Raw genomic sequence first — 13,482 nt, forward strand, 5'->3', positions numbered from 1 at the left:
GATATTCCAGGAAATGTGTGGAGATCAGGGGCACCAGTAGCAATCCTGAGTATATGCTAACATGTCACATTAATAAGGTTCTTGGGACATAGATTTGAACCCCCCCCTTTAGCATTTACATTACTGACATTCCACCCTGGAATGATCATCCTATAGATATTTTAAGTGCCTACCACCCTAATAATTTAACCTTAATATTTATCGCATTAGAGTCTCCTGGGGCGATTTTCAGCTACCATGTCCCTGTCAGTATAAGGATTTTCATTTGCATAACAGGAATCTCCCCCCAGAATAATAATAATAATCCCCATGTGTGCCCTTCCCAGATCTACTCCAGGGGGTTGGGAGCGCTCCTAGAACAGATTTTGGAATGTGGAAGAACTCCTTGCAATGAAAGAACATTTAGAAGAGTTTGGATTTGATATCCCACTTTATCACTACCCTAAGGAGTCTCAAAGCGGCTAACAATCCCCTTTCCCTTCCTCTCCCACAAAAAACACTCTGTGAGATGAGTGAGGCTGAGAAACTTCAGAGAAGTGCGACTAGCCCAAGGTCACCCAGCAGCTGCATGTGGAGGAGAAGGGAATCGAACCTGGTTCACCAGCTTACGAGTCCACCGCTCTTAACCACTACACCACACTGGCTTTAATTGATGTTACATTGGATTCCACCCCTGGTACCCCTGTACTATTTGCAGTTTCCTCCAGAATTCTCATAGCAATGTTGCCCTTCATTTTTTATAATGCAGGTATTGGCAATTGTTTAGAACTAAAAGAAAGGTTTGATCCTGTACCCCATCATTTATCAAATACTCTATGACAAGCCCCCAGAGATCTATAAATGTTGTATTGTATCCTTCTTGTTTCCGTTGACTCAGCTGTTGATAATAATATTTCATGCGCTCCATGGTAAACATCTCCATCTTGCTCTTGGTCACTTGTTTCTTAGCCTCATTTATTTTTTCATCAAGATCTTTCTGGGACCAATAAGCATCTCTGTACAGGTGTGTCATGGCCCTGGGGAAAAACAAAACTAAAAGATGTACACTTTTTATGACCTAAGCTATTAATAATAGTCATACTGTTATTGATAATAATTATGAATAATAATATCTCTTGATATTATAAGGCATGGGTAGGCATATTAAGGCCCAGAGGCCAGATCCAGCCCAATCGTCTTCTAAATCCGGCCCGTGGACGGTCCGGGAATCAGCGTGTTTTTACATGAGTAGAATGTGCTTTTATTTAAAAAGCATCTCTGGGTTATTTGTGAGGCATAGGCATATTTCTTCTTCAAAATATAGTCCAGCCCCCCACAAGGTCTGAGGGACAGTGGACCAGCCCCCTGCTGAAAAAGTTTGCTGACCCCTGTTATAAGGCATTGATATGAAATTAAAAGCAGTGTGTTTGTGGCCTAAACTTTCAAGGGCAAAAAAGAAAAAGTAAGCATGCAACCACACATATATGAAACACTATATTCCACAGGTCAACAATACTAAGTCCAGGGCTAAGAGATGCATGCATGCCTCACTTGGGTTCACACCACAGATTTGTATAAAGGCACTATGGTATTGGCAGGTGTGATCAGTATGTCATTTCTTCATTCATTAACAGTTCTAATTGATTTAAAAGACTCCACATGACGGTTCCACTTACCACGAAGTGCCAGACAAGCCAGACATGTACGTTACACAGTCTAGAAGATTTAATTTTTTTAGGCCCCTTATGCAGCCATATGTTGTTGTGAATGACCTTGTCCCACCTCCTGTTGTCATGACTGCCACCACTGGAACCTGTATGGCACACAGGCACAAGAAATCAATATACAGCTACCGCAGGATGAAACATTTAGGAGGACGGAAGTTAAAACACAGCGGCTTACAATACAGTTGTTGTATTAATGGCGTACCTTCTACACAGGTGAGAAGATGAACGGTTGCAATTTAAGGCTGCATATCTATGCATGTTTATGTGGAAGAAGGTTCCACAGAAGCCGTGTTTAATGAGTTTACTCTCAGGAAAATGTGCATAGGTTTATGGCCTTAGGAACTGTAGTGTTTAACTCACTATCACAAAGGGGTTTCAAAAGATCTAAACCCTGGAAGAATAAAGTTGGCCTACTTGACAAAGATATCTGTAACTATTTTAGCTCAGTGGAGAAACATGTTTAGGATTACAGCCTAAGCCATAATGACAGGTCTTGGCTAGTGTTAGTCCTGGCAAACTGCCAATTGTTAGGGCTTGCATAGCTCAAGCCCTGAGGATCAGCTGATAGCTGGGACTTGCATAGCTCAATGCGTGTTCCTTTGCAAACCTAGATAACCAGCTTGTGCTTTTTAAACCCCGATGACAGGCTGATTGGCTGTGTGGGTACCAGCAGACTTAAATATCTACTTCCCCATCACTGGCTTAAGCTATTGTAGAATGTGGCCAATCCAATTTATTTAGTTAATGTGCTTTTATCTCTCTTCAAAAATTTTTTAAACCCCACACATTTTTAGGGCAGTGATACATGGTACATACCATTCGGTAAGCCAAGAATTAGAATATTGCATTCACAGTTGGCAGTGGGTGGCATTACCCCATTTGGAAATTCTAAGGTGGTGAAATGATGGCCAGAGATGCTTTATACAACATAGGCAGCTACTTGTGAGATATTCCAGTCAACTGCTGGAAACAATGAATGCACCAGTACACCAAAACACCAACACTGGACAAAAATTGCGAAACACTTGCCGGCGAGTGCTCCAGCCTTGGAGAACAGCCTTTACCAAAGGTGTCATGGGCTTTGAAGACACTCAAATTCAGGACGCAAGGGAGAAACGTGCTAAGAGGAAGGCACGCTTGGCAAATCCACACCATGATCAACTCCTGCCTGGGAACCAATGTTCCCACTGGAAGGACGTGTGGATCCAGAATTGGCCTCCACAGTCACTTATGGACTCATTGTTAAAACTGTGTTTATGGAAGACAATGTTACTCGGCTACGAGTGATCGTCAAAGAAGAAGAACATAAAATACAATGGTCTCGCAATTACAAAGGTGGAATGTGGCAAGATAATAAATTCCACAAGATAATGAATTCACCCTTAGCATAAATCAGCATCCCATTTCACATACCTCATGATCTTGCAAGTCATAATTTAGTTGAAGAACCTGCTTCAGAGCCTGAGCAACATGTCTCCTCCGTTTGTGTAAGAACTCTTCTTCCTGTGGGCATATGTCATATCCCAAGCGCACATCAAGGTCTGCTGGGCTGGAACAATGACTAGAACATACACAGGCATTATATATAGATATCTTATCCAAATATATGAGAAATCTTAGGATTTTATCAAGCAGAAATATAACAGAATAGATTACTGCTTGGGATCATTCAGCACCATATTATGGGAAATAACCATAGACAATTCAGTTATTGTCCTGCCCCAACTGGGCATTGTGTTATTTGATAGATTGGCCCCTGGTCTCCATATTTAGAACTGGTCTACTTTTCACATTGTTGAGAAACTGATTAAACCTTAGTATCTATTATCAGGCATTAATGCTGAATCTAATCCTGTTTAGGCCAATTTCAACAGAAGGTGGAGGGGGGAAGGAGCCCCCACTTAGCTTTGTTTACTGCATTTATTTTATCTTAACCCGAGGTACTATTTCTGGTACTATTTACATTTATTTTATCTTGCTCATATTCAAACTTCTATACAGCTAAGTATTTGATCACCTGCTTTTGTAAGTTGTTTGCTGTCCATGCTATTAATAAAGTTGGGTTATTTGAGTTTATTTGGTAAAGATAGACACAAAGCCTAAAGTGTGTTGAGGCTATTTCACACAATATCATACTGAATGCCCAGAAAGGTTTTTTAGAATACTGTTTTATTGTTTATATAACTTTTAAAATTTATAAGAATATTTTTATTTTCTGATGACTGCACATCACACATGATTTACTTTTGTTTTATTTTTGTTTTGTTTTGTATTTTATTCTGTGACCTGCCCTGAAATCTTTTGGGGTAGGAGGGTATATAAATTTAATAAATAAATAAACAAGGTAGCTTGCCGTTAAAACTGCAAGTAAAACCACAGCTTCAGTCAAAGATAATAGACACAAGTATGGCAGATACCATTCTAAACAAATCTTAAAATGAAAGCATTATTTACTCGGCAGGAAGTGGGGTGTTAGGATTGCTCTAAAACATTACCCTGTGTTGCATGTTATATTCCCTGGATCCCCTTTATCAGGCTAATAAAATGAATACTATATTCTAATCATGTTCTGGTAACTGTCATAGATCAAATGTGGTGTTTAAATACCTTCCCCCCCTCAAAAACCCACTTGTAACAGGATTTGTAATGGCTTTTAGTCAAATGCAGTAAATGATTGATTGATTGGGGGGGAAACCACATAAGAGCATACAAAATTATGAGAGGCAACTTATTTCATATTGTCACTACAAAAAATTAATCATTAAGGATGCTTACCAGTCATCTACTTGCACGTGCAAATTGTACTTTTTCTTCTGAAAAGCAGGAAGTAAATGTCACATAGGGGAATCATAATTTAATATCACTACACAGCTAAATGACTAAACAACAACAACAACACTCATTCCAATTGTCTGAAGTGAAGGACTAGATGTAAAAACCCCACCCTCTCTCTCACACACAGAAGTTGACTGAAGTTGTGATTAAATATTACTTCAGCACTGGCAATACTTTTTTTTTTGGAGATGTTTACACTGTTGTGGAGAAAGCTGTCCTGATTATGTGGTGAGCCACTTCACATAAACAGGCTACCATATGATAATATGGTATTCCTCACATGAAGAAAAAACTCTGGAAAATGGCTCCACATAGTGGCCACAGATTGCTTAAGGAACTGAATTTCTGAGAACTCTACTGTGAATGAGCTTGAACTGCACCTCCTAGACTAATGCGAAGATCAGAACATAATTATTCTCAATCCTCATAATTATGGTTCTCAGACACACACACACTGGCCACATGACCCGGAAACTGTCTGCGGACAAATGCTGGCTCCCTTGGCCTATAGAGCGAGATGAGCGCGCAACCCCAGAGTCATCCGTGACTGGCCCAGCGGTCAGGGGCACCTTTACCTTTACATATATATACATATACATACATATATATATATACACACACACACACACACGTTAAAGTGTGCATTTTTGGATACAAAATTCATACATTGAAATAAATACATATTTAAATTTGGATTTTAGTACAGTTTTTTAAAAAACAACAACAAACAAACCACAAATTGATGGAGAAATGGGGTGAATGCACACATACAAAACTGACTAGAAATGGCTTTATTTTTTCAACCTGAATATGTAAGCTGCTCTCCGTTTCCTGCCTCACACTAGGAAGGGGACACGATGCGGCTTCAGGTCAATTTCAGCCCACAACTTGCGCCAATTTTGCATGAATCCCTATGGGGAGCAGGGTATGGCTTTAGGTCAGTGGGACCATGCATACCTGCGGCATTTACTCCTTGCAGCACACCACAATACTGTTTGCTGCTGGTTAATGTTAAAATGCACTTGTGAAATCACTTACACTTATTCAGAGACTTAATCAATATATTCACATGGGATGGAGAAACAATTTTGCGTGCCCCTCCCCCCTTCCCAAGAGAGTGCATGCTTACTTTTTGCTGACTTGCAAATGTGACACATACAGAGTTAAATCCTAGATGTTGTTGTGTTGTTGTTGTTGTTGTTTTAAAAAAACCCCTGGCCCAATGGTTTCCTTCTATAGATTTTAATTTTTGTTACCCAGACAAAAAAAGTGTATGTGCACACATCATTTTCTCTTGGGGAGGAGGAATTCCAGGTTGTATTTTGTTTTGTGATGTAACTGATGCCCTCTATCCCAATTTGCTTTTCAATCCGTCTCATAATTCTCAACTTCTCCTCCTTATATATTCCAACTATGTAAGGGAGTGTGGGGACCTCTGTGTGAGAGATTGCCCAGGGTAGGTTTATTTGCAGTCGTGGATTGCGATGCCCCCAACCATTTCAATGTAACAGCACCCCTGTTGCGATACCCCTGTTGGAGGTTGTTAGCTTTTCCTAAAATAAAAATAATCCAGAAAGTTCTTGTGTCAAAGCTCAAAGGAGAAAACAGGCAGAGTGCTTGATGACAAAAAGTACTTGAAACTTGTTGCTGTACAGAAAGGTGGACATCATCTGCCATCTTACTGCAGCCCTGCCCAAAGCAGTTAAGCTGTAGCAATGCAGCTACTAAAGAGTCTGGAGGGCATCTCCATGGTTCCTCCTTATCACAAAGACCACTGCTGAAACTATACCTAGCCTCTGGGCCCCAGTTAGTTTGTAATCTGAAGCATTAATCTTTGGACTCAGCCCTGATATGGACCAAGTCTTATAAAAATTACTATTAAAAGGGACTTAAAGGGGATGGCAAGTTTAGAAGACCCTACATTTTAATACTTCAGAGTTGGTTCGTTCATACATTCCACAAGGTAGAACAATGGAAGTGCCCAGAATGTCCTATGCCATTCCCATGGGATTCCCTAGGATTTAGAGTGGACAGAAGCAAGCTTGCTTCAAGAAGAAAAAGTCGCCTCTTCAATAGGAACCTATAAAGTGCTTTCCAGAATCCTCAAGTTCTGGGGAGGCAGGGTTTGATTGTAATGAGCCATCCTTGTTTTCCACCATAGTTGTTGCCATATCAACTCAGTATAGGAATTATTTGCTACTGGTTTAACACTTTCAGAATGCTACTACTGAAAAATGGCACTCACCTCCACTATTGGTACTTTCTCTCCCATGGGCAGGGAATTCAACATGACTGGTAGAACATTGGTTTTGGTGCTATAAGAACAGGTAATCTGAGGAAAAGGAGAAATATTGGGTGAAATTGAATGCAGCACTAAATAGGGTATGCACACAGAATGGGGTCCAGTAGCACAACATGACTTCCTCACCTCTCCTTCTCCTGTATCCCCCAAACCTATTCTTTGGTTCCCTCACCATCCAGAGCAGATTTATTGCGGTGGGGGGGGCAGAGAAGGGAGGCAAGGAGGAAATGTCCCGTAGTGCCAGCAGACCTTTTTCTGTGCATGCAACAATTTAGCTGAATCCCACCTGATCATCCCGGTCAGAAAAGCCTTGTACTGTTTTCTTCTGAAGGGAAACTTTTATGGTTTCAGTTAATAAAGTCAGTTGACTTACAGGATTATAGTGTGTCTTCTTTGGTAGCATAATGTCCATTGCAGGATCCTTGTACTTGACATAGTGGAATGTAGTGGGGCATGGCGGTATAATGAGAGCATCCGAACCCATCTTAAAACAGTGAGTGCCTTCGCAGGAACCTTTCACTGAAAGTGCAAGGTCTTTCTCTAAAGACAGGGGACAAAGCATGAAGAGAAACCTGCCATTGCATTTGTTTCCATAATGAACAATTTTGGATGAACATAATTAATTTTAAAGGAAACCACTTGGGAAAGAGAAAGCATTAGCTCTCAAACCACTTAGCACATCAGTGTAAACATTACCATTTTGAGGAAAGTACACTGCAAAGTTCTCCAACATGTGGACTAGGCCCTCCAGATGCTGTTGGATCTCCCATTATCCCTGGCCATCAGCCATGCTGGCTTGGGCTGAGGAGAGTCCAACAACACTGGAAGGGCCCCAGTTCCCTATCCCTGCTTTAAATGGATCTGACAATGTGTACCTGTCTTCAGGGCTACCATTACCAGGTATTATGCTGGAAAACTAATTTCGGTCTGGAGGAAAGTGTTGCATGGTGTTCTTGAACACTTGCTTGGATTAAGTGTTCTACTGACCACCAAAAGAGAAAAGAAAATTATAATACTGCAAGCCTCCTTGAGATTTGCTTTTGTCTATTGTTTTTGTCCAAGCAGATGGAGTTCAGGTAGATCATTTTGTTCATTAGTTGAAGAAGGGGGCAGGAAAAAGCAGGGCACATACCTGAGGGTTATGTTCTACCTCCACAGTTGAAGGAAGCATGCTTCTGAATACCAGTTAATGTAACTGCAGAAACAGAGAGTGCCGTCGCACTCAGGTCCTGCTTGCAGGCTTCCCATTGGCAGCTGGTTGACCACTGTGAGAACAGGTTGCAGTACTGGAAGGGCCACTGGCCCAATTCAGCATACTCTTATTACCCTCTTCTTATATCCACCCTCCACTTCGCACTCCTGTTTGGCATAGCAAAAACATTCTGCTCATCCCCTCCCCACAACGCAGCCACGTTCTGGATAGCCTCCTTCAAGTCACTGTATCCCATCTTTAGTACACCTCCATTTTGGAACAGCAATAATTCACTGACCTGATTGGCTCTCAGCTTGCAAGATAATGGCCAGTAATGATAGGATCAGCACCATAATGACTGGAAAGTACCTCATAAAGCAAGGACAACTTCCCAGACTCTTTGGCACTTGTGTGCAAAGGTACCTTTGCAACACTCACCATGAGGGTTGCACAGACAATGCTGTCCTCATTTGTTCTCCTCTATAATGTTAGTGAAATGCCCACAAAGAGGCTGGAATATTGTAATGTGCTCATAAAGATGGGCTGTACCCACTATTGAGTGAGCAGTGGTCCAACTGCCCTTCTCATGTGACTTTACCCCACTTTTCTCTTAGCTCTTCCTTACTGTCTAGTGGGTGTCCCAGGCCTGCTAAATATGCCTAGCAGGCTGAATTGCTGTTTTGAAATCTGAAACCTGGGACAGTTTGGGAAGCTGGAGCATGACATTTTCAGGCAAAAGACAATAGGGTAAAGGAAAATGATTGTTCTACTCTAGCTTGTAATACTATAGCAGCCATTCATTCTGAACTGCAAGATCCTCCCCCCCCCCTACTTTTTTTATTGCTGTTCCTATGGAAATGTAGCATTGCCCTCCAATGAAAGATCATAATTTTTTCAAGTAGGGTCTATTACCTTCTTCTTGTGTTTCTCAGCTTTCAGAAAGCACTTCCATGGTGGTGAAGTGACTGAGGAAAGCAGAATTTGCTAGACTTGCTTGCGTTGGGTCTGGTTTAGTCTGTATATCAGTATCAGAGGTTAATAAATCCCCCTCCTTTACCACAACACAAATAAACTCACTTGATTTACGGGGCTTCTTCTGGTCCACCTCTGCTTTCAATTCACAAACCTCACGACACTGTAGCAGAAATGAGCAACAAACAAAATTAACAGGGATCAGCTGGAATTGGCAGTTTTTGTTACACTGCATGTTATACTTGAGGTTCAGCTAATTTATATCCAAATATCACTCTTGCTTGAGTATGGTTAAAAGCCAATATAGGAACCTTCAATTACTATTGGGCATTATAATTTTACACTGATCATTGTAAATTTTTGCAAACCTTGCTTACTGAAGATGTTGGATTTTAACCCTGTCTCAAACAACATTTAGATATCAATTGGCTGAACTCTTAGAAGACATTGCATAAGAAAATAGGCTACTAAAGAAGACTGCCAAGCTGAAATGTGTTTGGCATTGGCATTCCAGAAAATCTGACTGATGAACATTAGGAAGATCATATATTAGCATTTTAGTTATCTAAAGAGCAGCATTGAAGAAGCATAAGCACAACCCATGTAGTGTATAGAGGGGGTTTCATTATATCCATATTATTGTATGGTTCTCCATATGTTGTGGTAATGTTATTTTGACTTATGGTATGTTTATAGATTTATCTGCTTTAGTTATTATGTTACAGAGTTCTTATATTCGTTATTCAGATTTCTGGAATTTTGTATCCTCCCCCTCTATCTTTTTTACTAGAAGCAGGTGGTCCTTAAGAGTTGTTTGGAAGCAATCCCGCTTAATGGGATCTTGAAGGGCTTGAGTGTTGATTTTGCGCCTTAGTTTCCTTCCTTGAAGCCTGCATTGAGGTATAATCTTGATAGCCATCGTGGAGTGTATTAGTCGGTGATCTGTCCAGCAGTCGTCGGCGCTTGTCATAACCAATGTCCCCACTGTGGAAGGATGTGTGGGTCCAGAATTGGCCTCCATAGTCACTTACGGACTCATTGTTAAAACTGTGTTTATGGAAGACAATCTTACTCGGCTACGAGTGATCGCCAAAGAGAGAAGAGAGATCTTTTTTACTGAAAGATTCAGCTCCATTTTTAGGTAGTAAAATTTAACACATTTGAGGCTGATGTAGCAGAGCACTCTCAGCGGTTGAGCTAGGAACCAATAGTTTCTTAGATCACACAGGTATTATCAGCATTGATAAATTGCAGAAATAAAAAATTACCACTAGGACGCCATTTGTTATGATGGTTTCAGGTGGGCCAGGCCTAGGAAATAAATATAAGAGTATGGGTACTTTCAAATGATAAAATATTACACCTGCAAGGCAAACAAAAGTTTCTTTCCAGTCTGATCCTAAATAATGGGCTCCCTTCAAAGGAGATGCAACAGATCCATTTACCCTAGAGTTTTAACGCTGCTTTAGCTTCCATGAACCTAAATTGTAGCCCAATTCTTACTTTTAAGTTGCAATATGGTTGCTGCTTCTTGAGGGCTCCAGCATACACTAGTCTGGTAAATGTAGGCATGAGAACCAAACCATACAGCAGGGGTGGATGGCCAATACTTGTGCTGCTTCCTATCCAGATTCCTTACATTGACAGGATCAAGCCCTTTCCATATGGCTCCATGTCACATAAAGTCAATGATATCAAACAGTTAATTATAACTTTTCTGGAGGTTTAATGTCTTAGAAATCTATTTTTTATTAATAATGAAATTCTTAAAGGGTAATTTGCCCAGATCAAGTGAATTCTGGCTTTGTGCCTGCACAGATCATTCTTAACCAATCTGATGGTTGGTGCCAATTACCGCTTTGGGAGGGAGAGAGAAGGTCTTTTGGATCCAGGATCCTTCAAGCAAGAGATCAGCACCAACCATCTGTTTATAGGAGATGGAAGTGAGGCATCCTTCCCCATGTGAGAAAGAGTGGAGGGTGGGAACGAAGAAAACATTTGCAAGCAATATTCATGTTGGTGATAATAATGTTGTGAGTAAAGCTGAAACCTACTTTGTTGTTGTTTAGTCGTTTAGTCGTGTCCGACTGTTCGTGACCCCATGGACCAGAGCACGCCAGGCACCTCTGTCCTCCACTACCTCCCGCAGTTTGGTCAAAGAAACCTACTAGAGATAACTATGTTTTCAACCAAACAGTTCTGCTCAGTTTGCTCACCAAATTTTCCATTTTTATCCAATTCAGCAGCATTGTATACATTTATATCCCACCTTTCTTCCATCACACAACTCAAGGGGACATGTATCAGATTGTCAAGTAATGCTGACCAGACTCAAACCTTCTTAACTTCAATTATCGTATTTTTTTAGATCTAATAATATCCAATAATATCCAATCCCTTAGCCAGCAGAGGCAGGATGCCTCATAGTATAATTTCAAATCTGGCTGCAAGAATCCACCTCTTTCCTTTGTATCTGTAAGTAGTTTATATTTAATTCTTGGTTTCCCTCCCTGCCAGTTAAACTTCAATAATGTATTTTGCCAATCTTTGAATTGTCCCACCTCACTGTTCACTGGGATTGTTTGAAATAAAAACAACATTTTTGGTAGCACATTCATCTAGTAGCACATTCTGTTTAACTTTTATCACCTCTGTTATGGAGGCAAGCCACCTATTTGAGTTATTTGAGTTAATACATAGAACTCTTTTGTCCTAACATTTCTCAACAAAATTTATTTATTGTCTTTAGAATCCAAACAAAATTTAAAATCAGAATGGGGAACACTGAAATGCAGCAGAAAAACAAAATTTCAGATTCAAAAATTAAGTCTGGCTACATTCTGAGTTTGTGTAGCTCTCTTTCGGCTCTATAACTGCCTGTATCTTCGTATACTGTCAGGAATTCTGATCCTCATTATTAATTTACCTTTGCCTTAATTCTGCACCTGATAATTATATTTATTTATTTGAAATAAATGCACATTTTATTTTTATGTTATTTTAAAAGTGAAAGCAATGTAGAAAATTTAAGCGTTTAACATACTGTCAGGGCTGCCCTAGGTCCCAGCTCACAAAGGACCAACACTGCTTCGTTGTTAAGTATAAAAGTCTTTATTGAAGTTCAGTTTCACTTCCAGAGCCGCAGCGCGCAGCCCCACGTCTAAAGTGTCAGACCACTGATGCTCCATCTGAGTCTCCTCCCCCCTGACACCAATTTAAGATCCTAGCCTTGCTCCACCTTCTCCGCTGCTCCTTCCTCCTCTGGGTCCGCCTGCCCGCCGGGGTTCCGCCCTTTCTAGCCTCTTCTCCCGCTGATTCCCCTGAGCCTTCTCCCTCCCTCCGGCGGGCTTTAGGAGCTGGTTCCCCATCCGGGTCTCCTGCTGTTCCGCGCGCCTGCACATTTGAACTTGGCGCGCGCGCCCAGCCAGCAGCTTTCCTCCTGACCGTTTCACTGCTGCTGCCACTGCTTCCCCCTTCGGGGGGGCTAGCTGCAACTGACCTCCCTTCCGTTCCCCCACTCTCCGATGGAGGCGTGGTCAGCCCTGACTCCCTCTCTGGAGGAGACGCTGGCCCTGACACATGTGACTCCTCCCCCCCACTATGCTCTGGTGGGGAAACTGGTCCCGATCCTCCACTGCTGCTTTGGGGTTCCCCTCTGGCTCCTTGTTTCTGGTGCGTCCCCCCTGGGACCCCCCTTGCCCTGACCATCGGCGCCCCCTTCTGGGAATCTTCTGATTCGCTGGAGAAGCTCATGGAATCTCTCGGGCCACTGTCATACTCCCCTACGCTGCCCTCAGATTCTTCCCCTTCGCTCTCCCAATCCTCTCTCCCCAGTGCTCCTGCTCCTGATTCCCTGACACATACTTACGCAGGTTCCACCAAAAATTCAATTTCCAGCTCTTCTTGTTTCTATTTCCAAGAAGAAAGAAAAGGAAAAAGAAGAAATGGTTGCACACAAATCCTTTCTTTCTGAAATTAAAATTATCACATTGCAGAGTTGCTGGGGGACACACATAGGAACATAGAGTGCTGCCTTATAGTGAGTCAGACCATTGGCTTATCCAGTTCAATACTGGCTATACTGAGATTTGCCACCTCACATAGAATCCCTTGATCCTTTGTTCTTTTTAATGGCTCATCACCCAAGCCTATCACCTCAACACAGAAATATTAGCCTAGCTTAATTAGCTTTTAATTCTTGCTGATTCCAGGGGAGTAAAAGTGTCTAGCACACAGCCTAATACACATGGGTCTGGCTAAATACACACAGTCTAGCACAAAGTCTTAACATTCCAAGCATTGATTAAAATCAAACACTAGCTTCATCCGGACATAATGGTGGCGGTGGTGATGATAATATTTATACTCCACCCATCTGGCTGTGTTTCCCCATCCACTCTGAGCAGCTTACAACACATTAAAAAAACACATAGTAAAACATTATAGAGGTCTAGTGCCCACAAATTCACAACAGT

The 13,482-nt window shown here is 41.5% G+C and overlaps 1 protein-coding gene across 1 annotated transcript in view; it reads right to left on the minus strand.

The window, feature by feature from the left end:
- The window catches only part of LOC128411312 (cytosolic phospholipase A2 epsilon-like), a 40,230-nt gene that overhangs the window by 13,690 nt on the left and 13,058 nt on the right, over nt 1-13,482 (minus strand). The window contains exons 6-14 of the mRNA XM_053383541.1: nt 12,876-12,916; nt 10,276-10,318; nt 9,113-9,170; nt 7,217-7,383; nt 6,787-6,873; nt 4,482-4,519; nt 3,120-3,267; nt 1,656-1,792; nt 794-1,016 (exon numbers count right to left, since the gene is read on the minus strand). Of these exons, the coding sequence (XP_053239516.1) occupies nt 794-1,016; nt 1,656-1,792; nt 3,120-3,267; nt 4,482-4,519; nt 6,787-6,873; nt 7,217-7,383; nt 9,113-9,170; nt 10,276-10,318; nt 12,876-12,916 (942 nt within the window). The remainder of the gene's footprint in view (nt 1-793; nt 1,017-1,655; nt 1,793-3,119; nt 3,268-4,481; nt 4,520-6,786; nt 6,874-7,216; nt 7,384-9,112; nt 9,171-10,275; nt 10,319-12,875; nt 12,917-13,482) is intronic.

This window comes from Podarcis raffonei, chromosome 1, assembly GCF_027172205.1.
Source record: "Podarcis raffonei isolate rPodRaf1 chromosome 1, rPodRaf1.pri, whole genome shotgun sequence".
Taxonomy (NCBI): domain Eukaryota; kingdom Metazoa; phylum Chordata; class Lepidosauria; order Squamata; family Lacertidae; genus Podarcis; species Podarcis raffonei.